General features: G+C 40.3%; 1 protein-coding gene across 1 annotated transcript in view; it reads left to right on the forward strand.

The window, feature by feature from the left end:
• The first annotated feature begins 736 nt into the window (after positions 1-736).
• The window catches only part of MDGA2 (MAM domain containing glycosylphosphatidylinositol anchor 2), a 448,026-nt gene continuing 422,148 nt past the window's right edge, over positions 737-26,614 (forward strand). The window contains exon 1 of the mRNA XM_032214074.1: positions 737-779. Coding sequence (XP_032069965.1) covers positions 737-779 — 43 coding nt within the window. The remainder of the gene's footprint in view (positions 780-26,614) is intronic.

Consider the following 26,614-nt stretch of genomic DNA (forward strand, 5'->3'; position numbering starts at 1 on the left):
TCAGATATGCCATCAATTACAAGTGATTAGAAGAGCTGTTAGTGGGGCCAGAGAAAATCACCTGGAAAGCATTTGAGGGTGTTGTTATGGATTTTTTTTTTTTGCAACAATAGAGCAACAAACTATGTTCAGCTGGTTGACAAACTTCTTATAGCATACAAAACCATGAAGTACAACATGACACCGAAGATTCATTTTCTGCATTCATATTTGAACTTCTGTCCCGAAAATCTAGGGGCAGTCAATGATGAACGCTGAGAAAGGTTTCAGCTGTTGATTGCCACAATGGAAAAACACTCTTGGGGCAACTGGAATTCATCAATGCAGGCTATTATTGGACAATGTAGCAAGATGCATTGCTATGTTTTTCTACATTTTTAGCTCTGTTGAACTCATGAAGCATGTTGGAAATATTATATGATTAAATGCATTATAGCCATTAAAAGTTAATTTCATATTTCTCAAGATTCCTTTGTGATACAGGAATTCTGAAATTATATTTGTGCTTAGTTTGAAGGGGTCTAATCTAGTGGTGGGATTCAATTTTTTTTTACTACCGGTTCTGTGGGCGTCACTTGGTGGGCATGGCGTGGCTTGGTGGGCCTGGGATGACTTGGTGGGTGTGGCAGGGAAAGGATACTGCAAAATCCCCATTTCCTCCCGATCAGCTGGGACTCGGGAGGCAGAGAATAGATGGGGCGAAGCCAGTGGTGGGTTCCGGGTGGTACGGCCCGGTATGGGCAAACTGGTAGTAGCCGGGAGCAGTGGCTACCGTACTGGTACGGTGTCTCATTGGGCCCACCTGCCTGCCCTCGTTCTATGGCTATTTATAACGCGACTGGCCAATTATGCACGCGTGCACAGCGTGCGGTGCCTGTGCAACCACTGCTGAGCAGCTGGGTGACGCAAGGCAGTGGCGTGTGCAGTGTGGGCAGTGTGTGCGCCCGACCAGGACTCCTGGCCCCGTGCGCAGTGTACCGGTTGCGACGGGATTCGGAACCCACCACTGGGCAGGCCAGTCGGAGGTGGTATTTACCAGTTCTCTGAACTACTCAAAATTTCCGCTACCAGTTCTCCAGAATTCGTCAGAACATACTGAATACCACCTCTGGTCTAATCACTATAACATTTTCAGGAAGCAAAATTTTGAAAAAAAAATGTCATTATTTGAAGTGCAGATTGTACAGAGGTAGAAGAAATTGTAAAGCAACTATTCAGCTCATGTAAGAAGATCACAGAAATGGATTATAAACAATAAGATATCACAGTTGCCAAAATGATTTACTGAAGCATCTATAAAAATTATCATACACCACTAATGGAAAATTGGTGGGAAAATAGAGTTGAAAAAGTAGTGGAAAAGAAGCAGATTAAAATATTGTAGGATTTCTGAATACAAACTGAAAAAGACTTGGTGCATAAAACACCATATTTAACTGTAGTTGAAAAGAAGGAAGCACTGATTTGTCAATGCTTTTTAATACCAGAATTGAAGAGAAGGAATTGAAGATAAGTTATCAAGATGCAAAACTTGAAACAGAAAGATTGTGGCATAAATTTGCTGTGGTGTTCCCAGTGGTTATTGGCACACTGGGGTGCCATGCCAAAATTATGGTTGATCATATATAGTCAGCCAGATGATTTGAATGAATTTGCCTTTTTTGTCCACTTATTTAATCCTTCCCAAGGACCAAGAGATAGGCAGATGTTATTTGATGGCGCTCAAGGATACATTGGAGGGTGTATTCTGTTCCATGTAAATCTGCCTTTAGTTTAGATTTAGATTTTTTTAGATTTTATTGAGGATTTATATGCCGCCCTTTTCCCTGAGGGGACTCAGGGCGGCTTACAACAATGAGGGGAAGGGAGTGCAAGACAAGACTTAAAAAGAAAAAGAATCGTGAATAAAAGAAAATTATCCATAAAAACACAACATTCACTCAACATTCGGGCGGGGTGAGAGTAATCCTATCCCCAGGCCTGACGGGATAGCCAGATCTTGAGGGCTGTGCGGAAGGCCTGGACTGTGGTGAGGGTACGGATCTCCACGGGGAGGTTGTTCCATAGTGTCGGAGCTGCAACTGAGAAGGCTCTCCTCCGCGTAGTCGCCAGTCGGCACTGACTGGCGGATGGAATTCGGAGGAGGCCTACTCTGTGCGATCTGATGGGACGCAGGGAGGTAATTGTCAGGAGGCGGTCTCTCAGATAGCCAGATCCACTACCATGGAGCGCTTTATAGGTGGTAAGTAAAACCTTGAAGTGCACCCGACGATCAACAGGTAGCCAGCGCAGCTCAGGGAGGATCGGTGTTATATGGGCGAACCGTGGTGCGCCCATGATCACTCGCGCGGCCGTTGACGGATGATAGTTGTTGACGGATGATAAATTTGTCAGTGTTGATGGTGTTTAAGTAATGTTCCAGATGTTTTCAGATTGGACCCAAGGCACCAATTACTATTGATACTGTCTTTGTTTTCCTATTCCATAGTCATTCTACTTCTATCTGCAAGTCTTTGAATTTTGTGAAAAACCCCCCCCCCCAGTTCTTTCTCTTCTCTTCTGATCTGATCTCCAGATCCTGCAACATCCACTCTCCAGACCCTTTTGTCTTTCTTATCAACAATTTTTAGCCTTGGAGTGTAATATGGCAGGTGCTTGTTTGTTTGAATTTCAATGTCCCAAAGCACTTTATCGTCTTCATTTTTTATTACTTTGTCTATTTTGTTATTCTTGGTTACAGGCAAATAGTATCTCTTGCTGATATTCCAATGTACCATTGTTGCTACTTTCTCATGCATACTTTGTTGTTTGTAGTTGGTTTGGGTGTTCTTGCAGCAACTAGCTAGATGATCCACAGTTTCTTTAGCTTCCTTGCAGAGGCGGCACTTGCTGCCTGTTGCTGACTTCTCAATTCTAGCTTTTTATGCATTTCTTAAATTCTTAAGGCTTGGCCCTGTGCAGCCAGAATTAACCCCTTTCTGGATATCTAAGATCAGCCTCTTAGGGAATATGGAGAAACATAGCCAATCAGCTTTAATTAGGTGCACCATCATCAAGAGTATAAAATCCTTGCATTAGCTAGATTTTAACATTAAAACAAAGAGTATCAGCTTTGTCATTTTGCCATTGCTGGGTTGTACTCTGTGTATTTCACAGCTGCCCTGGAGAAGCAGGCAACAAAACTATCCTTGTGTAGCTTGGGAAATAGATTGGGCTATTTATTTATTTTTGATTCCAGGGTGCATCCATTTCTCTGAATTTGCTTTTGCATTGCGTGAAGAAATATCCATCTGGTTTAGTTCCAAGCTGGGAGAATGACACTGGAAACATGGAGTCTGATTGGAAAGATGGTTTAATGATGAAGCAGAACTACATGGGTGATTCTGGGCAGCTAACAACATGGAGTTGAGAGTGGGGTTTTTTATATCTTCTTTTGGGCCTTGCATTTGAGTTTCCTGTTCCTGTGCAAGAACATGTATTCTATTGGCTGTTGTAGGGGTTATGTAGGAGTCATATTTGGCTCTATAGGTTGTATGAGCTTCCAGGTTTGGTTGAAGTTTGCTGGGGTGATGCAATGAAGGGGTTTGTATTATGAAAGGGTGTTGGGTAATTTCTATTGTGGCTTAATGGCTTTCACCCTGTTTGGGCTCTTGAGTGAGGGCTAATCCTACCTTCTGCCTTGGTTCAGACCTTGCTGCTGGGAGTGTCACAATATCTTGTCTTAAATGAATTTCTGCCTGCAGTATTTGCTTTGCCTATGAATAGAACTATCTCTTTATCTCCTAAGTGCTGACATCTGCTGTGGGCTATTAAGGAAAGGGGGGGGGGTTCTTTCTGCCTCTAAAAAAACATGTTTCCCCATTTCTCCCTTTGGGGAATAGAATAATCTGCCTTTTTTACTATTCCTCAAAATATTTCATTCTTCTAGGGGTGGGAGGTAGCGTTCCACAGCATCATGTGTGAATAATTTCCATCCCGTACATCTGACCTGAGAATTATTTTAAAAAGTGTAGCTTTATGAATTGTGAACAAACTATGGTCAGTTTTTTTCCCCACTAGCCAAGCCCTGTGGACAATTTCATTTTCTTTCTTCACTCTCTCCCTGGGGCAGGTGAGCCCACGATATTGTTTGTGGCTTTAGTGTTTTTCTTAATTGCTGTATGGTTTGCCGCATTATGAAAGCTGGTGAGGAATAAAGACGAAAGAGAGGGAGAGATAGAAATGGGTCAGATCCAATTAAAGCTGAAGAGAATTAATAACACTGAATTGGCATGTTTTTATTTAGAAACCAGCACATCTTTAAAAAAGAGAGGCCGCATGAGAGAGGGGAGAGGTTCTGAGGAGGAGGAGTGTTAGCTATAAATGCATAGGGCCAAATCACTGGAAAGCTGCCAAGGAAAAGACAGTATAATTTTTAAATTACAATCATTTTTTTTTTAAAAAAAAATCCTGTATTTTTTTATAGCAAAAATATTAATGATAAGAGTACCAGATTTTCAGCTAGAAACAAACACTTTGGAATTTTCTCTCATTTGAAATGCCAAGGAAAAATGACTACCATGTATAGGTGGCCACAGATGGAGGCAAGGACACGTAAAGGATGAAATAAATATTGCTCTGCAATAGCACTTAGACTTCTCTACTGCTTCCTAGTTCACTCTCTAAGCGGTTTACAGAGAGTCAGCATATTGCCCCTCCAAAAATCTGGGTCCTCATTTTACTTACCTCAGTGTTCTGACCCAGCCTTCGTAGTGATAATATGATTTACTTCTGAGTAAAACAACCCCTGTTTATAGCAGCACAGTAACAGTCTTTTATTCACAGGGTTAAACAAAAAATCAAACATAATTTAGTCCCAACAAACCTGGGTTTATCCAAGAAATCCGAATTGCTTTGTATATACTAGAAACAAACTGTTGTCTACGACAACCGGCCACTCCCAAACCTTTCCTATTTATTTTCCAGCCAGGGAAATAAATAGGAAATCTGTGTCTACCTTTCCCTGAGAGCCGCCTTACTGGTTTCCTTTGCTCTTCTCTCCTTTCCTCTCTGCACATACGTGTATTTGGGATGGGCCCCATCTGTTCCTTCCATTCATTCAGCCCAGGCCCTAAAGACAGCTGCCTCTCCACCTGGGGGAGGACAAGAGGCTCTGGCTCTTTCTCTGTCCCTGATGCTGTTTCCTTATCAGAACCTTCCAAAGACTCTGAAGCCAGCCCAGGCTCTCCCTCCACCTCCTCCTAGTCTGACTATGCAGTTAGCTCTGCTGGCAGCCGATGGGCCACCACACTCAGAAGGATGAATGGCTGAGTCAACCTGATCCAGTCAGGATCAAACTCCTGGCAGTGGAAGGCAGAATTAGCCTGCAACACTGCATTCTACCCACTGTGCCACCACGGCTTTGGAAATGCCATTTCAAGTGCCGAGGAAAAATAGCTACTGTGCATAGGCAACGATGAGGAAATTAATCCAATTTAGAAACAATATTTATGGCTCTCCTGAAGGTTTACATTTTCTTAGCAGTAATCGACCACATTTGGAATACTGCATCCAAATGAGACTCTAGAAAGAGTGCAGAGAAGTGCAACAAGGATTATTATAAAACATATAAAGAACGATTGCAGGAACTGGGTATGTCTAGTTTAATGAAAAGAAGGACTATGGGAGACATGATAGCTGTGTTCCAATATCTCAGGGGCTGCCATGAAGAAGGGGGAGTCAAGCTTTTCTCCAAGGCATGGTAGAACAAGAAGCAATAGGTGGAAACTAATCAAGGAGAGAAGCAACCTAGAACTAAGGAGAAATTTCCTGACAGTTAGAACAATTACCTGTATTTTTCGGAGTATAAGACGCACCAGAGTATAAGACACACCAAGGTTTTGAAGAGGCGATTTTTTTTTTAAAAAAAAAACTAGTTAGGTAGATAGAGGGATAGAGAGGGAGAGAAAGAGAGAGAAATACAATGGGTAGGTAGGGAGAGAGAGAAAGTAGTTAGGTAGGTAGGTAGATAAAGGGATAGAGAGAGAGAGAGAAAAAAGTGTGTGTGTGTGTGTAGGTAGGTAGGTAGGCAGGCAAGCAGAGGGATAGAGAGAGAGAAATAGAAAGAGAGAAAAATACACTAGATAGGTAGGGAGAGAGAGAGAGTAGTTAGGTAGGTAGATAAAGGGATAGAAAGAGAGAAATAGTGAGAGATAGAAAAATACAGTAGGTAGGGAGGGAGAGAGTGTGTGTAGGTAGGTAGATAGAGGGATAGAGAGAAAGAAATAGAGATAGAAAGAAATACAGTAGATAGGTAGGTATTTCTGTTGGCACAACACCTGATCAATGTAATTCTCATCAATCAGTTAAAGAGCTTTCCAAAAGGGGGGGGAAAAGTTTTTGCACTCTGCAAACCTCCCAAAAATGGCCCATTTTTCACAAAAACAGGTCTGTTTTTTAAAAAAAGGCATGGATAGCCTTGGAGGGGGGGGTTGCAGAGTGCTCCTGGGGGGGTGGGGGGCCAAAACAAACAAAAATGGTCCATTTTTCGCAAAAAAATGGGCCCGTTTTTTTGTCTAAAAATTACATGCATACCCTTATGGAGGCTTATAGAGTGCTGCTGGGGGCTGGGGAGGCAAAAATGGCCCGTTTTTTGCTCATTTCTGCCCTCCCCAGCTCCCAGGAGCTCTCTGAAAGGCTCCATAAGGCCCTGCACAGCCATTTTGTTGAAGGGGTGGGGCTTCAGGAGGCAAAAAAAAATACTGTATTCGGTGCATAAGACACACCCAGATTTTCGGCCTCTTTTTGAGGAAAAAAGGTGTGATTTATACTCCAAAAAAATATGGTAATCAGTGGACCAACTTGCCTCCAGAAGTTGTGAATGCTCCAACACTGGAAATTTTTAAGAAGATGTTGGATAACCATTTCTCTGAAATGGTGTAGGGTTTCCTGCCTAAACAGGGGGTTGGACTAGAAGACCTCCAAGGTCCCTTCTAACCCTTCTGTTCTGTTCTCTTCTGTTCTACTCTACTCCTTCATTCAGAAATTTGCCATAAAAAGACCTGTTCCTTTAGAACAGGAGTCCACTTCCCCTGGGCCATAGCCCACTACCGGGCTTTGAGACATTCAGAACCGGGCTGAAGAATTGGCAGACGAGCATGTGCCATTTCCATGAGGAACAGGTGTGTGTTCCCACTGCTTGCGCAAATGGAGTTGCATGCGCACATGCCCTCTTACCTACCACACATACAGAATCATCCATTCTCTTCCCTGCTGGTCCGCAAAGTGGGAAAGATTGGGAAACTTCTCTCGTTATAATAGTAAACCATTAATGTTTTTACAGATAAGAAGCGTTCGGAAGCAAACTGGAAATAAGAGAAATTAGAATAAGACATTTTTTAAAAAAATCCTGATCTATTAAAAATTGTCAGGAAACAAAACACGTAACCCATTAAGACAGTGGTTCCCAAACTTGGCAACTTTAAGACTTGTGGACTTCAACTCCCAGAGTTCTCCAGCCAGAAGAGCTAGCTGGAGAATTCTGGGAGTTGAAGTCCACAAGTCTTAAAAGTTGCCAAGTTTGGGAACCACTGCATTAAGATATATACTGCTGCATCACAAATCTGCAGCAGTGAACAGAATATTCTAGTGCATGTCATTTTTCTACTATACAATTCACCAGAAGGTTGCATTTGGGAAAACTGAATTTCAAAAAAAAAGTCTTGATGCTCTTAAAGAAGTGCATACTTTGGCAAACTGCATGCAAAACTCTTTGTTAAGGTATACTGGCAATCCTCAAACTGCCTCCCTCCAAAGTATTGGGAGCGTTAGATTTACTGTTTAAAATTGAGGCAGTTGCTGCCCAAAAATTTGGAGGGAGGCGTTAGGGAAAAATAGACCATATTTTCTATCATAGTCTTTTGTATTTTATTACTTTAATTTGCTAAATTAATTAACAAAGCAAAAAAAAATACAATAACAGAGGAGGAGAATTAATAGATTAATATAGCTTGAAATTAATTTTATTTATTTATTTAACAGATCTATAAGGCCACCCAACTTGCACATGATCTTGGGCCTTTTACAAAATTAAAAATCCACTTTACAACAGTCCATAGACTTCTCTGCCTCCTGTGGCAGCGAGAAACAGATTCAAACCAACCACTTCATGAGCTTCATATCAGTCCAGGTTATCATACATGATATGTCTTCAGAGCCTTCCAGAAAAGTTGAAAGATGGAGAACCATCTGGGAGAGTGACGCTAATAAGAAAGAGGGGTCCAGAATATTACCGTATAAGCCGCAGAACTCCCAAAAGTTTAAACATATTTGTTCCTTTCCTCTTTGTCAAATGTACTAACTGGAATATTAGGAAACAACACTCACCATTAAGTCAGTGCTGAAAATCAGGTGTAGATTTTTCTTTCCATTGGTAATTCTTTTAGCCAGCTCCCATGCCTGAAAATAATAGGCATCCAGTGGGCTACTTGATGGATTCGGTTTTCTTTACCATATTCATAAATGACTCATGCAAGGTAATGAAACAGAAGCCCAACAAATTTGCAGATGAAACTAAGCTACTGGTGGTAGGTGAGTAAGATTTCTATCACTTGGAAAAAAACAGCTTCAAGGTTCACCAAGTTCTTAATAGACTCAACTATTTTACTCTATCCAACAAAGTACAGTTGTTATAAGAAATTGATATTAATTGACTTATTTATCACATTTCAAAACTGCTCATCTCCCTCACAGAGAGTCTCTGGCTGGTGTACAATTCAAATATCAAAACATTAAAAACTATACCTAAAATTAAAAAAGAGGAAGGATGACAACAATTCAATATTAGAAAGTTATTTAAAAAGGAAGGAAAGGCTTTTAAGATGCCAACCAGCCCTGTGTCTGTTTGTTTTTCTGTAAGTCCCAAATAAGTCACACAGAACTAGACACCTGTCCAAAAAGCCAGGAGAGTGGGGCCTCACCTCACTTGTGCGGAGGATTAAAACCAGTGGTGGAATTCAAATTTTTTTACTACCGGATCTGTGAGCATGGCTTGGTGGTCATGGCTTGGCTTGTTGGACGTGGCTTGTTGGGCCTGGCAGGGGAAAGGATGCTGTAAAATCTCCATTCCCTCCTGATCAGCTGGGACTCGGGAGGCAGAGAATAGATGGGGGTGGGGCCACCATCAAGGTGGTATTTACTGGTTCTACGAACTACTCAAAATTTCTGCTAGCAGTTCTCCAGATCTGGTCAGAATCTGCTGAATACCACCTCTGGTGAAAACATTCCAAAGGGTGGGACAATGGCAAAGAACATTCTCTTCCTGAATCCTACCAGGTAGAATTCTTTAGCTGATGGAGACTGCAACATACCTTCCTTGCCTGACCAGTGAGAACTACATAGGGAGCAGTGGTGGGTTCTGGATCCCATTGCAACCGGTAAGGGTACAATGGGGCCCGGCATCTACCACATGAACGTGCACAACACACACACACATGCAGCCCATGCATGCGTCCTTACCTCTTGCGAAGCCTCCGCAATGCTCCAACTGCTTGGCGGAGCGTCGTGCAGGCACTGTGTGCTCCGTGAGCGGAAGCGCCAAATAGCTCAAATATAGGGAAGGAGCTTGGGCGGGTGGGTGCACCCTCCGGAGCACCATACAGGAACAGTACCTGGGTGTACTGCCTGCAACTCACCAATGATAGGGGGTAGGACATGGGTACAAGTTATATAATAACTGGCACATCAAAAGTAGTTGTAAGAAGGAGCTTGGTATACTGGTAGATCGTTGCTTAATGAGCCAGCAGTGCAGTGTAGTAGCCAAAAGAGACAAATATTTAGCTGTATCAACAGAGGTGTAATGTTGATTCCATGCAAAATAATACTTCCATTCTAGTCTGTACTGACAAGACTTCATCTAAAATATGTTATTGATACAAGAAAGGTGATGAGGAGCAGAAAGAACCCAGATAAATATGGCAAAAGTGTTGAGGGATTTGAAGTTTAAAATATGCAATAATTCAAGGAATTATTTATGTTCACAAGGCTTCCATAATAGAAGTCTTCTAATACCTGAAGGACAGTCCTAGGGAAGAGATAATAACACCCTTTTCCATTATTCCTGAGGGTAAGACTCAAACTAGGAGGGATCCAAAGGAAGGGAGACTCAATCTTAAAATAAGCTAGAGTTTATTGAGTTTGAGAACTAGTGAAACTCCAACTTGTCTCCTGGAGTTGTGACAGCTTGATTCCCTTCTTCCCACAAACAACCTTTTTTGATCAGTGTATCTTGAAATCAACAATTCGTTTTTATCGTTAGCCAAGTGTCCACTAAAGTGTCAAAATTTTTCTTAAAATGTTTTGTTAAAAATATTGCTCAGGAAAGCTTAAATTTAATTCTATTTTATAATTTGATGGAGAGGAGAGGAGAATTTAACAGACCCGGTAACTAACTTATCTCTAAAAATTCAAAGACCAAGTAGCTCAATAAGTAGACAAACAAGTGTCCATTAATTGAAATAGAGACACACTTTTAAGTGGTGAATTCACTTGGGTAACTTCAAAACAAGTGTCAAAGCCTTTTGAAGTTCTTCATAGATTTGATGGCTTTCCTGCTGCTATTGTTACAGGCACTATAGGTAAAGGTAAAGTTTCCCTGCGGTCATATGTGCTAGTCGTTCCTGACTCTGGGGGGCGGTGCTCATCTCCGTTTCAAAGCCGAAGAGCCACTGCTCTCCAAAGATGTCTCTGTGGTCATGTGGCTGGCTTGACTAAACGCTGAAGGCACATGGAACCTTCCCACCAAAGGTGATTTCTATTTTTCTACTTGCATTTTTTACGTGCTTTCGAACTGCTAGGTTGGCAGAAGCTGGGACAAGTAATGGGAGCTCACTCCACTACGCGGCACTAGGGATTCAAACTGCCAAACTGCCGACCTTTCTGATTGACAAGCTCAGCGTCTTAGCCACGGAGCCACTTTGGTCTCTACAGACACTATATAACACTACAACTTTAGTCCTGTACATGGAGAATGTTAGGGATGGTATGTTCAGTGTGATGGTAGGCATTTTTTATCTGAACAACTGGTCAATGAGTTTTATCATCTCATTAAACTTTCACCTAAGGCTAAGGTTTATTTTCCTTAGTTCTTAGTTTCTTGAATATGGCCATCCACAAGCTTTAACTCTACTGTAATAGAAGCTTACACTTCTGGGATGGTCTTGCCAACACAAAACTGGGACCTCAGTTCAGTTCTCAGTGACCTGAATATCAGCTCCAAGCTAAGCAATCTGTTATGTACTCTTGGACCAAACCTTACTTTGAAAATCTGCATGTCTGTTGCTGGATTAAGTCTCTTGACCCAAACAAATCAGGGCCAGGTTTATGTTTATAGGCACCATTTCAAATGCTTGCTGATTCACACAACCTTAGGGTGTCTGTTCCAAGGCTGAGTTTCAAATCCCACAACTTTTGTTTCAGTTTCTATCACCTGCTTATCTCTGGGTATTGGGTAGCTTTAGGTGCCAGCTGCTTCTGTTGCCTTTGTTAACCAGCTAACACACATCATCAACTAATTGCAACCCTGATGCAAATGAGACCTGCTGGCCATTCAGGAAGGGCCAAGAATGCCAATCTCCCTAGTGATCAAAGACTGCATTAAATAAAGCCAAGGCAATGGCCATCCTTTAGTGTCATGCCAATTCTGTTGCCCCCAAAAGTTGAAAATTAAGAACTTATTTTTAAGCATTTAAAAAAAGGGTTATTTCAGTGTTGGAGCAGGACACCTCCTATGCTGGTTCAGTCCAATTTAAGTATTTCGCCGGACAATTCAGAAGCTGTTTTCTCTGCCTTAGAAATATGTGGAGCAATTTCTTTAATGCAGTTAAAGCTTTGAAAGTATCCAGCTGAAACTTGGCAAGGTCAGTGATCTCTAAAAGATTAGCATCCCTGTTATTTCCATCTGATTCTGCCAAAAACAAAGCTGCTGCAGGCATTTTAATGCTTCCCCATTATAGCCTGTGAACACTAAATCACAAATCTTGAATTGGCTTAAAATAAATCCATTTCCCCTTTAATCTCAAATGGCGGACTCAAATCAAACCTTTTCCAGATCTTGGATCTCCATTTGAATTAGAGGTCTAATTTCCATAGGTCTAATGGCACATTTTAAGGGATGCAGTGGCTCAGTGGCTAAGATGCTGAGCTTCTCGATCAGAAAGGTCAGCAGTTTGGCAGTTTGAATCCCTAGCACCACATATGTTACTCGTCACAGCTTCTGCCAATCTAGCAGTTCGAAAGCATGTAAAAATGTAAGTAGAAAAATAGGAACCACCTCTAGTGGGAATGCTACAACAGCGTTCCGTGTGCCTTCGGCATTTAGTCATGCCAGCCACATGACCACAGAGTTGTCTTTGGACAGCACTGGCTCTTTGGCTTTGAAACAGAGATTAGCACCGACCCCTAGAGTCGGGAACGACTAGCACATATGTGCGAGGGGAACCTTTACCTTTTTAATAGCACATTTTAAAAGCAGGCAGCAAATGATTCTTTCCTGGAATTCTTACCAATAATATATCTACTTGGGTCGCTTTACCCAAGAAAGAAGTGGAAGGAAGACTTAGAATGGAGGTCACAGCAGCAATTCTAAGCCACTGCCCAATTGGATGATTGAATTGAAACCATTTTCTTTGGATTTTGGAAAGTTATTTTGGTGATAGAGCCCAGAACCTCTGTAATTTTTTATTTTGTTTTTCAACATATCATTGGGTTGGAAAGTATCGAAAAGTAATTTGGAATGTGACACCTTTAGAATTCCGATTGAACTCTGAAATGCACAAGTTTCTTACTTTTGAAAGTGAATGTGAGAGTGTCACATGTTTTCTAAGTGTTATTATGGTCTCTCATTAATATAGAATAGAATGGAATAGAATGGAATGGGATAGGACAGGACAGGATAGGACAGAATTCTTTATTGGCCAAGTGTGATTGGATACATAAGGAATTTGTCTTTAGTGCATATACTCTCAGTGTACATAAAAAAAAAATAGAATACATTCATCCAGAATCATAAGATACAACACTTAGTGATAGTCATGGGTTACTAATAATCAATTGAATCATACTAGAATAGGGCTGTCAAACTCCCAGCCCATGGGCCAGTTGTGTCACGCACTGGCCACACCCACGCCTGGTTTAGTGAAGAGGAAAAAAAGTCCCAGTACATCACCTGATGACGAAGGTTTGACACCCTTGATGTAGAACTTGGTTGTTATAAATCAAATTTATTTTACCCATTCCCAAGTCAGCACAGAATGACAGAACGAAATAGGAAGTAGACCGGATTTTGAACTAAATGTTGGATTATATTCGTATTTATAAGGCTGCAGTGAAAACTTCATTCTGTTCTGGATATTACACCTCCCATCTGTTTCCTTATGTCTTAACTTCTTTTATGCAGCACTTCTCCTTCCCACTACTGTTGCCAAATGTATTAAGAATGAGGGGGTAGGGGGGGAAACTGATGTAATGAAACAGTGTAAATTAATGAGGTAAAAGTAAATTGAAACACAAATTATTTTATTTCATTCTTCCTGACTATAGTATTCCCCAGATGTCAATTTATTTTTGCATCGACTAGTATGCAATAGGCTAAACAAAGGAATAAATTCACAAGGATATACCGTGGGTTTTGTGGCTAAATTGTTGTTAGGGTTCAGTTAAATATGGATCACATCTTTATTAGCAGTTGTTGTTTATGTGACATTCTGCCCTACAACTCAGTAAAATAGAATAAAATTAGGATGTAATGTTTATGTAACCATTTTGGCTCAACTGCTGCATTTTAACATGGGAAATGTCATTGCCAAATTACTTTACCTAAATATTCATGAAATATGCAATATGTTTTCCTGTAAATGCACATATTAAGAAAACTAATATCTACCACTTAGGCTAAAATATCAGACTGCTAGAAAAGGGAAAAAGTGTGCATTTCTTGCAACCAGCCTTATATTTGTCTCATATTTGTGGAAATCAGTCATAACCTTGTAGATGCTTCAATTCTGGTGTTATACATAAAAATAAATTCACTAGTCTAGTTTAATGAAAAGAAGGACTAGGGGAGACATGATAGCAGTGTTCCAATACCTCAGGGGCTGCCACAAAGAAGAGGAGGTTAAACTATTCTCCAAAGCACCTGAGGGTAAGACAAGAAGCAAAGGGTAGAAACTAATCAAGGAGAGAAGCAACCTAGAACTAAGGAGAAATTTCCTGATAATGAAAACAATTAATCAGTGGAACAACTTGCCTCCAGAAGTTGTGAATGCTCCAACACTGAAAGCTTTTAAGAAGAGGTTGGACAACCATTGTCTGAAATGGTATAAGGTTTCTTGCCTAAGCAGAGGCTTGGATTAGAAGACCACCAAGTCCCTTCCAACTCTGTTTATCCTATCCTATCCTATCCTGTCCTGTCCTGTCCTGTCCTGTCCTGTCCTAATCTCAGGAAGAAGGAATAAAACTTCATTTGAAAAATAAAATAAAATTTTAGAGGATAAATTTGTGTGCAGAATCATGGATAGAGTTAAGTTTCCCAGTCCTTTAATAATACTTTGCCTGTCAACCACTCTTTGTTGATTCCCCAATTACCATTATCTGTTCCAGGAGTGGGGGAATTCTTGGATAAATTACAGAACAATTGAAGGATGGGGAGATCTCAACTACAAACTTTTCCAGGCAATTGTACCAAGAAAAGACAATAGTTGGTATAGCAATTAAAAAAAAAACATCTTGTCAAATATCAAGAAATCATGTGGACATAAATTACTTTTGAATGCTTAATAAGAGCCAGGTTATAGCCATATCAATAAGATACTCTAGCTCATACCATGTCCCTGATTGTGGTCATTCAGCATCTGGAGACCTAGTTAGGTACTCCATAATCTGGAGTGATCCCTACATGAGGACTCTGGATAAGGGTCATTTAAACGAAGCTTGTCAAATACTTTGGCCATGTAATGAGAAGGAAGGCTCACTGGAGAAGAGCCTAATGCTGGGAAAGATTGAGGGCAAAAAAAGAAAGGGACGGCAGAGAATGAGGTGGCTGGATGGAGTCACTGAAGCAGCAGGCGTGAGCTTAAATGAACTCAGGTGGATGGTAGAGGACAGGAAGGCCTGGTGGAACATTGTCCATGGAGTTGCAATGGGTCAGACATGACTTCTCAACTAACAAGAACAAAACAAAGTCTGTATCTTGCAGCTGAGTGCAAATGCTGGCTGGAGAGAAATCTTGGCTCATGTGGAGCCAATAGATAAACATTATAAGCCCTACTCCATGTCTTGTTTAAATAATTCATTCGTTCATATAAAAACCACACTCCTGCAAACATTCTCATTCAGCATGTACACTTCTGCAGAGAAAAGATGCAATTTGATTACTGTCTCACTAGGGTCATATTCATGTTCTAGTTTTATGATGCCTGAAGAAGTCTTGAGTCTGACAAAGAGAGAGATGAATTCAAGGAAGACCAAATCTTCAATTGAAGCCTCTTTAAACATGAATACTTCTATTTTCTCCAAAGGCTGAAACAAAAAGAGAAGGGGTGGATGGGTGGGGGAAGATCTAAATCTTATATTCAGTTTCATATTGTCCCTGCAAGGAACACATCATTTGGCCATGCCTTGGCTGGTTTGCCATTTTCCTATTGTGAATCTTCCATGGGAAGAAACAGGCACTGATATTTAGTTTATTTTATTTTACTGTCATTGCACATTGTACAACAAAATTAAATGCCATCTTCAGTGTACATTATAACTATGAAAATAAAAACACAAAGACACATTCTATGCAATTGAATTGAAAACCCCTGATATTGCATTAATATTGCACTATACAGTAGAATTTAATATAGTCACTGCTCTGAGATAGAAGCTGTTTTTCAGCCTATTTGTCCTTGTTTTTATTGTCCTGTACCGTCTGCCAGAGGGTAATAGTTCAAAAAAAGGATGCCCAGAATGAGATGGATCTTTGAGAATGTTTTGAACTTTCTCAAGGCAGCAGGAGCTATAAAGCTCTTCCAAAGAGGGGAGAGGGCAACCAATGATCCTCTGGGAAATGAAGTTAACCCTCTGGAGCACTGTCCTATCTGCCTCTGTGCAATTGGCAAACCATACCCAGGTGCAGTAAGTTAAAATACTCTCCATGGTGCAGCAGTAGAAGGTCATCAGCAGTTTTTATTCTGGATGAGGTTCAATCCCAAATGAACCCATTGCTTCATTGGTTCCAACTCTTGTTCCTCAATGCCTTGGAGCTGTGGCCACTATCTTCTGTCCTGGATATGACATCCCATTTCTCAGCCTGTACAGTCTGCCAGGGTTTAGATTTATAAAGACAAACCTGAGGCAGATTTGTTCACATCACAGACATTTTATTCATTCATCATAGGAAGCCCACAGGTCAACAAAAATTGTTTTCTAAAAATAGGGATCCTTATCCAGCACAGAGAAAATTTTATTTCTGTGAACATACTTCATGGTTGCTTTAATGTGATGTGTTTCTTCAATGTTTCTTAGCAAACAGCTGTGGGGAACACTTTAATTATAAAGGATACCTTTGATCGGCAGTAATAATACAGGCATTCAATAGCTGTGCTGCATACTGAATTGTCTCTCAAGCTGTGCTAAGTGCATCTGATCTGAACACATAACAGGCAATCATGCCCAGTTTGGGATTTTGATTATCTGATAATAAACTGCTAAAAACCTCACCCGTTGTCTTGTCTTCATCATATATGTTCTGCTTTGCTAACGTCACATTTGACAAATTTCCCTATTGATTAGAAAGTTATGAATAGAGCAGCTGCTTGGCATCAAGTAAATATTTGGGCTGAAGCACGAGATTGGAGATTGTCAAATATTGTGTACAATAATGTAGATTTGGCAGCTGGCACGGAAGTAATCCCAATGATAGACTTTTGGAACATGCATAGCTTTGGGTAAGTTGGAGATTGCATCTGTCATAAATCAAACATGACAGAGTGTCTTCAGGTGGCCATGAGCACCCAAAGGGGCAGTTTAGGCTTGGAGACAATTCTTTTGCTTTGTGTGGCAATCCAGTCTGAGGTAGCCACTGCAGGGAGTTTTCCAACTTCTTCTAAACATATCCAGTGAAGGGAACCCCCACTTCCCTTTATCTTTGCTTCAACTTTCAAACTGTTGTGGTGAAGAATCCCCCTCCCCCACTTTCATGAAGAATCTGCTTCCCAGTACTTTATCAAGAACAGGATTTAGGGTTTTTTGTGTGATATCTTTCTCTGTATTTGAAGAACATTCTCATATCTCTCTTCAAATCTCTCTTTACAAGATGAAACATGCCCCTCTGCTTCAGCAGTCAGGACTTAATGTTTACTGTATTCCCCAAACGTCTTTCTTGCCTTTTTCTGAATCTGTTGAGAATTCTTCCTGTGATAATCGTTCCCAGAACTGGATATAATATTTTATCTTGGGGTAATCAGACCAAAGGAAGATATGAATTTGAATTCATTATATGCTATGAATTTGAAACTATATTTGTTGATGCAATCTACAGTTGCATTTACCATTTCTGCAGCTGTAACCTATTGCTGATTCATATTGAGTTTTTAATTAACTACTCTTCCAAGTTCTTTATTACAGGTATGACTCTCAAACCAGGCAGCCTGTGCATTTGACTAAGGTTGCGCAAATGAAACACATTGCATTTTGGGGTTTACTCCTTTGCTCCTTCCACAGGTTAAAAAAATTCCTATTTAAATGTTTGAAATGTTTGTTTGAAATGTTTATTGCATTTGTATGCCGCCCTATCCTGAGAGACTCAGGGCAGCTAACAAGCAAAGGGGAAGGGAAATACAAACAAAAGACAAAACAGGCAAGTTAAAAACAGAGCAACAGTCACAACAGTTTAAGTGGGGCCAGGAACTCATCAGCCCCAGGCCTGCCGGAATAGCCAGGTCTTAGTGGCTTTGCGGAAAGCCGGAAGGGTGGTGAGGGTCTGGATCTCCACGGGGAGATCGTTCCGGAGGGCTGGAGCAGTCATAGAGAAGGCCCTCCCCCGAGCTATATTTAGAGCTAAAATATAGGATCTTTATACTACATGTCTCCTGACAGATTAAAAATTACTGAAATATCTGAGATATTCTGGAAATTTAAGCACCATATACTAAGCAAACTCAATAGAAAATCCTCCCTCATGTCAATCATATTATGACATGTTTCTTGTAAAACTAGATTACTCTTCATTAGGGCAATGCATGGACAATGCCACAATTAGCCTATTTTAGACTAGAAGTAACATTTTAAATACTTCCTTTGTTTAGTAATATCTTTTCTGTTCCTACTGCTTAATGGACTTTTGAATTGGTGACCCAAATTTCAAGTGACACTATTATGAATTGTGGCAATAGTCTACATAACTTTAACAGGTATTTATATTTTATAATATAATATAATGCAATATAATATCTCTACTCTACTCTACTCTACTCTACTCTACTCTACTCTACTCTACTCTACTCTACTCTACTCTACTCATAATAATGGTGAGTCAGTTTAGTCTATTGGCTAAGGGAGCAGGCTAAAAACCAAGAGATCAGAAGTTCAAGTCTGATCTTAGCCATAAAAGCAATGGGTGACCTTGGGCCAATCACTCTCTCTCAGACGAAGAGTGTATGTAACCTCATAGCGTTGTTGTTGTGGGGAAAAGAGGAGGTGGAAGAAGTATTAGATATGTTCTCCACTTTGAATTGTTTACAAAAATAAAAAGGCAGGATATGAAATAAATAATCAGCATATCTATTTTTCTATGTGGAAAAGGGGGAGATCCAGGTATTTTTTTTTTTAATCTCCTGTTTATTAGTAAAAGACTGCATGGCCTGAAAAAGAATATAAATTATCTGAGAATACTTCTAGATCAAATCTCACAATATCTGATAATATCATGGAGAGAACAGTGTGCTTTGTCAGCCTTCCTAATATTTCACTATTTACAGACTCTACATTCTGGCTAAATTTGAATGGCATGCTCGATTAGACTAAATTTGGGTTGCACAATACATTGTCCCAATAAATACAGGAGAACCCTGGATAATCTGAAGCAATGTTCCCTCTAATATTTTTTCAGTGTGAGCAGAAAAGTAGTGTTTGAGCGGCACATTTTCATGCCTGAGCACAGATGTCACCTAAGACAACAACGAAATCAGTATTATTTGAAACTTAAAGTTATGTTTATTCAAGGTACCCGCTTAATTAAAAGTGTTATATAATATCAGTATCACTTAACAACGTTCCTGCTTAGCAACCAAAATGTTGGCTCAGAAACTCTGGCATTGAAGCATGCAAGTCTTAAAGCTGTCAAGTTACAAGATCCTTGCACCCCTAACCCTTTAGGAAAAAAAAAAAACAGGGGTCTTCAAACCTGACGGCTTTAAGACTTGTGGACTTCAACTCCCAGAATTTCTCCTCCAGTCACGTTGTGGTGACGTCATCTGCATGGATCTGCTCCATCTTTGTTTTTTTTTCACAGGGGGCAGGGCTGCCGCTGAAGATGCCAACGAGCCCCCGCCACCACCAGAATAACTGCTGCTGCCTCCTCCTCCTCCTTCAACAGCACCACCACATTTGCTGCCCAGCGCTGCAGCTGTGGTGAAGCCGCCAAAGCGCCCGCTGGCGCCCCCGCCCATGGCAGCAGCGGTGGTGCCTCCCCCTCTGCTCGGAGCACCTTAGCTGGGCACTGGGTTACACCTGCCGCCGCCTCCACCTCTGCCGTGCTTTTGAGAAGCCATGAGGCCTTTTTTTCCTGCTCCCGCCCCCTCCGCTGCCTTCCTACTAGCTCCCGCGGCCTCATGGCTCCTCAAAAGCATGGCAGAGGAGGAAGGGGGAGGGATAATGCGGGGGTCAGCTCAGGTGCTCCGCGTGGAGGGAGAGGCACCACTGCCACGGGCGGGGGTGCTGACAGGAGCTTTGGCGGCTTCACCTCAGCCGCAGCGTCGGGCGGCAAATCCGACAGTGCTGTTGGAGGAGGAGGAGGTGGCAGATGATATTCTGGTGGTGGCAGGGGCTTTGGGGGTTCATTTCAGCTGCAGCGCCAGGCGCAAGCGGCTAGGATTGGTTGCCCACAAAGGACCTCCCCAGGCTTGCTTTGCTGAACACAGGGTGACTGACACTAGTTTGAGAGGCCGCGGCCGGTGCAAACTACCGTCAGTCGCTCCGTGCTCATCAAAACCAGTCTGGGGAGGTCCTTTGTGGGCAGCCAGTTCTAACCACCTGCAAAGGACTTCCCTGCGTTTGCTTTGCTGAACACGGGGCGACTGACGGTAATGAGCAGCGCAGCCGGCGCCTAGGAGGTCCTTGGAGACTGGCTGTGCTGTGTAAGCTCCTGCCGCCATTCCCCCACCCCCATGCTAACCCTAACCAAGACAGAAAATCTGAGGCCCCTCAGCTTCCCAAGCCTGTGACAAAAATCACTGTGCGGCAGTTAGAAACTGCTGTGCGGTGTTTTATTGCCATGTGCGCGGCCGCGCAGCCATGCACCTTAGAGGGAACAGTGATCTGAACATAATATCCCTGTAAACCAATTTCAAGATCTTACTAATGTTGTGGGCTGGGAGTGGGGAAGTACAGATTTAACCCTCTTACAGCTTTTAAGAGACAACATAATTCATCAGTCCTCTTAATGGCAGTGGCATATTGATAGATTACCTGGCTGAACTTGGCCTTCGTAAACTCAATTTGAATATATTAGTTATAAAATTGTAGATCCCACATCATTTGTTTAGGCAGATGACATGAGCCCACATCTGTAAGAATCCTCCTCTTGCAGTGTGATTTGCTCTAGCACCCAAGAGTGAATGAAGCCTACTGCCCATTGATTAGAAAACATCCATCTTTCAAAAACAATTTTCCCTCATGCATAGATGCAGAGGAACAGCAAGGAAGCTAAGATACCTGCCCTTGTTCTAGGTTAATGAACCTACTTATAGGAAGATAAGTTTGATTTAGTTTGAAGGTTGTCTTCAATTTTGTTTTTTAGAGCTGGTAAAATTCAGCCTTTGAATGCCTGAAATAATTTTTGCTTTGCGGCAAGTGAAAAATAAGATTAAAAGGCTCCTTGGTAGCCTTCTCAGTTTGGCTTGATGGCATTCCCCTTGGTTAGATTGTTCCACTCCAAAGCAGGTATACATAAATGATGGAATTTGATTGTTTGCATTTGGTCCATCGCTTGCTGCTGGGAAGTTCAGGATAGAAAGGGATGTTTCTATTTGTATTAGTCTAATGGGAAATCATGAGACAGAGCTATCTTCTCCAGGGCTTATTATTTTATTTGTGAGGAGATTTCTTAAGGCCTTGTCACATAAGCTGCCATTCTTTAGCAAATAATTTTGCAAAGCAGAGCTTTGAAGAGGAAAATAAATGGAAGCAAATTAAAGGCATTTCAGGTAACTAGTTCACACTCTCTGAGCCCAACTCACCTCACCGAGTTGTTGTGGGGAAAATAGGAAGAAGAAGGTGTGTTGGGTATGTTAGATCTCTGAAGCTGTTTCTAAAAATTATAAAGATGAGATATAAGTAAAACAAATAAATAATTGCTACTGTCCATATTATGAGAATTTCTGGGTCGGTCTTAATTAGTTTCACTGTATGTTTTGAAACTTTACATTCTTTAGTTGAGATTTTAATCTTTGCTGTACTCCAGGGTGTAGGGAGGTATAATATAAATAATAAAAAAGAGTGTGTCATAGCAAAAACAATGGAGACTGGGATCATCTATTATAATAAATCACAACTTACTGATTCAGTCAAAATTGTCTTGATTTAGAAAACACAATAAGACCCAGGATACCATAAAATGGTCAGGTGTGATGTTTATACAAAGATGGCAATATGCATGTTCCATAAGAAGAAGGGAGAGCAAATGAAAAATGCTGTGTTACATGAAATGTGAGGATGCAACTATATACACTGTGTGTATGTGTATATATATATTTTCCCGTGTAAGATTGAGTAAGATCAATCTTACATGGAAAAAGACCCGAATACATGTGTGTGTGTGTGTGTGTGTATGTATGTATGTATGTATGTATGTATGTATGTATGTATGTATATATATATATATATATATATATATATATATATATATATATATATATTTTTATATATATAACATATATATATATGTTATATTTATGCTGATAAATAAATAAAGGGAGACTAGTATAGATCTATTTCAAGCTATTTAGCTCTCATCAGCTAGCCATACCCTATGGGAATCGAACCTGTGCTCTATTGCCTCTCAGGCAGATGTGTTAACCATTGAGCTACACAGCTCGATTCCTTATCACTATAAATATAAATATAAATATAAATATAAATATAAATATAAATATAAATATAAATATAAATATAAATATAAATATAAATATAAATATAAATATAAATATAAATATAAATATAAATATAAATATAAATATAAATATATATATTTATATAAATATAAATATAAATATAAATTGTGTTGTATTTGTGCTGATAAATAAAGGGAGACTAGTATAGATCTATTTCAAGCTATTTAGCTCTCATCAGCTAGCTTGAAATAGATCTATACTAGTCTGCCTTTATTTATTTATCAGCACAAATACAACACAAATGTAACAAAGGCAACAGTAAAAATATTGGGTTTCTGTCTGGATGGTCTCTTGTGACGAGCCGATGGACAGAGAATGGAAGCAGTAAGCTTCCTCCCATATTTGGGCATACCAGGGGTTGTAACACTTAATACATACATACATACATACATACATACATACATACATGTCAAAGCACCTGGTATGCCCAAATATGGGAGAGAGCATACTGTTTCCCTTTTGCCTTTCACCTCCACTCCTGGAGCCTTCACAAAATGCAACACACAGACACACACATCTCGTTTTATCTGATTCTGTAAGTCCCAGTATTAAATAGCATCAAGAATAGGCTTATGGGTATTTTTTCCCCTTCTGTTTAGAATCTTTTGTGTCCAGTTTTATTTATTTATTTTTTATTTATTTATTTATTTATTTATTTATTTATTTTTTATTTATTTTTTATTTATTTATTTATCTATTCATTTATTTATTTATTTATTTATTTATTTATTTATTTATTTATTTATTTGACTTATATACCGCTTCATAGGGCTTTCAGCCCTCTCTAAGCGGTTTACAATTTTTTTTTTTAGCAAATTGAGTCAGCAACGTGCCCCCACAGTCCGGGTCCTCATTTCCCCCACCTCGGAAGGATGGAAGGCTGAGTCGACCTTGAGCCGAACTGCGCATCACAGTCAGCTAAAGTGGCCTGCAGTACTGCACCCTAACCACTGCGCCACCTCGGCTCCTGTTTGTTAAATCATAATGTAACTTACCTTTTTTAGGGGTTAAATTTAACTGAAATCTAAGAAATTAAGAAAGTTGTAAATCATTGAAAGATGATAGACTATTATTTTTCTATTTTTTTATCCTGCCTTTATTATTTTTATAAATAACTCAAGGTTCTGAACATACTTAACACTTTCTCCTCCTCCTGTTTTCCCCACAACAATAACAACCTTGTGAAATAAGTTGAGCTAAGTCCGTAATGGTGAACCTATGGCACGCGTGCCACAGGTGGACGTAGAGCCATATTTGCCAGCATGGCAGCCCTCGTGTGCATGCATGAGCCGGTCAGCTGATTTTCAGCCTTCGACGTCCGGAGAGCCAGAGGAGGCCATTTTCGGTCTCCCCAGGCTTCAGGAAAGCCTCCGGAGTCTGGGGAGGGTGAAAATCCCCCTCCCTGCACAGAGGGTCACGCCCACATCCGTGGGTGGTGATGGTGGTGTTGCTCATGCATGCACATGTGGTGGGGTCATGGACACATGTGCAGTTGGGTGGGCACACATGCACGCACACTTTTACCACAGCTTTAGAAAAATGTTAGCCATCACTGGGCTAAGGCATGTATAGTTTTCTCTTTCCAATGCATGCCTAACAACATGAATGCAACAATCCTGGACTTCAAACAATCTTTTTACCAGAATTTTGCTTCTTTGCAAAAATTAAAAAAGGTCATCATTACTTCTGTCAAATTATATTAAACACATTGGAGAAAATGTGGAAAGAAATATTACCATTGTGTTAATCCAGACCAAGCATACTAAAGCTGGAAAAAAAAAATGAAAAGAGATTGTCTCCTTTAACTGGTTCTCTCCGGTTCCTCACCAAATAGCAGCTCCATAATGAAAGTTAATGGCTAATTGTATTGTGTTAATTAAACTGAAAATGTCATACGACAGCTTGAAGAGGTCCAGATATTATATAAGGTTTAATCCATCATCTTTATGGGTTCTGGAAAGTGGAACAGAGAAATGAACATTTTCATCATTACTTTTTTTACAATTGATTTGTTGATCTTACAGTAGAATAAAAAAACCCAAGGACTATATAATTAAACAATCCCTTAGCATATTGGGGGTAATAAAATTTGCATGATCCTATTTGATACAGTTGCTATGTCATCCATAGTTCTATTGACACTGAAAAAAAAAGATATAGAGCTTAATTACCAGTGGTGGTATTTAACTTTTATACTTTTATTTTATGCTTGGATTTATACTCCACCATAATCAAATGACTGTTAGCAGCTTACAATGAAGACGACAAAATGACAATTGAAACATCTACATCGAACATCAACATAACTAACGACAAATGAAAGAGAAAAAAAGAAGAAAATTTGCACAGTAAATTAAGTCAACAAAACCATGAAAGATGCACTCTGGAATAATGGTTTTTAATTGCTTCTTAAAAACCAGTAGGAATGGGGCAACTTTGATCTCTGTAGGAGCCATTTCCTATAGCAGTCCTATCTATCTTCAGCTCTCTTCACTTTCTGGAAGGGTGGTACCTCTAGCAGCTCAGCCCTACAAGTTCTAATAGGTTGGGATGACATAATTGGGAGAATGGGATCCCGTTGATAACCAAGTTCTAAGCTATAAGTCATTAAGGACTATAGTGTAGAGCTTGCAGAATTGATGGCATCTGTTTCCAGTGTTGAGAGCTTGTAAGTACATAGGCTGCTTCATTCTGGACTAGTTGTAGTTTCAAAATGCTCTTCAAGGGCAGTCCCATGTAAGAGACGTTGCAGTAATCTACTTGGATGGTGAGGGCATGATTATTTCAGCTAGGTGCTCCTGCATCAGGTAGAATCTCAGTTGGTGCATCTGCTCAAGTTACGAAGTCTGTCTGCCCTCCTAGTAAGAATTGTGGGTCAAGGAGCATCCTAAGATTGCAAAACTGCTCTTTCAAGAGAAGTTTCTGCCCATTCATATGTGAAATTGAGGTTAACAGAGAACTTTTTTTATAAGCAGTATCTATTTGCTGCAGGATCTAATCTGGGTTGGTCCTGAAGCATTATCGTGGGAAACATATATTCACCTTCATTAATGAATATCTGTTTGCCACTATGATGTGAGAAACTTTCTACAATTGTGTAAGTAATTTGTACTGTGTTCTGGAGTGAATCAAAGGCCAATTTCTGATGGATAGCTTTGATGTACTGGTCATTGGAGCTGGAACTGAAATCTGATTAATTATTGTCAGAGTGTGACTATGTGAGACAACTCAGGACCAAATACAGTAAACAGAGTTTTGTATTTCAATAGTGGTTTTATCTACAAAGAATATATTTAAACAAATATATTCCTTAAACAAACAGCAATAAGCAATTATAGCACGGAAACACACATGGAGAAAGAGATACATTCCAACAGGGCCTCTTCTTATTACAGGCTCTTAAAGTGATATCAGCCCCAAAACCTTGCTGACTCATTCCCGCATTACATCATTGGAGCAGCTGGTCAGCTTTTAAATCTTTACCCTGACCATTATTAATTAATACACTAATAATATTTAGAAGTTGGTCAATTCAAAAATGACTGTGGCAGCTTACATTAAAAAAAATGGAGATAGTCCTTTCTTGACGTATGACCATTTGTTTAGCAATCATTCAAAATTATGACAGTGCTGAAAAAAAAGTTACATTTCATAAACAATGGACTGAAGCTATTTATTGTGCTATTACATTTATCCCTCTTTTCTTCCAGAAGCTCAGACTGGTACACCTAGTTCATCCTACTGTCATATCTTTTATTATTTACAACCTCTCTGTGGAGGTGAGATTAGGCTGTTAAGCAGAGACTGGTTGGAAATCATCCACTGAATGCAATGGTTAAGTGGGGATTTGAACTTGTTTCTTTCCATTCAGCTGCAATTCCCTTAACAATGATATCATCCTCTCTTCACATCAGGGTGCATATGTACAAGTGCCTTTCAGGATGCTCCCCCCCCCCCCACACACACACACTATGGAGTGACAGCAGATCATGGGAATAGTGATTGTAGTGACTGAGTTGCCACACTGAAAAATGGAAGACAGTTTTACACACTCTTGAAGTGACAGCTTCCACCAAGAAAATCAAATCTCAAATGCATACTAGGCAGGATTAATGGGCCCATATTTCAGCAGAATCTCCTGCCATTTCTTGATTTAAAACTTAACTACTCCTTCTCTCTCTCTCTCTCTCTCTCTCTCTCTCTCTCTC

This window comes from Thamnophis elegans, chromosome 1, assembly GCF_009769535.1.
Source record: "Thamnophis elegans isolate rThaEle1 chromosome 1, rThaEle1.pri, whole genome shotgun sequence".
Lineage (NCBI taxonomy): Eukaryota > Metazoa > Chordata > Lepidosauria > Squamata > Colubridae > Thamnophis > Thamnophis elegans.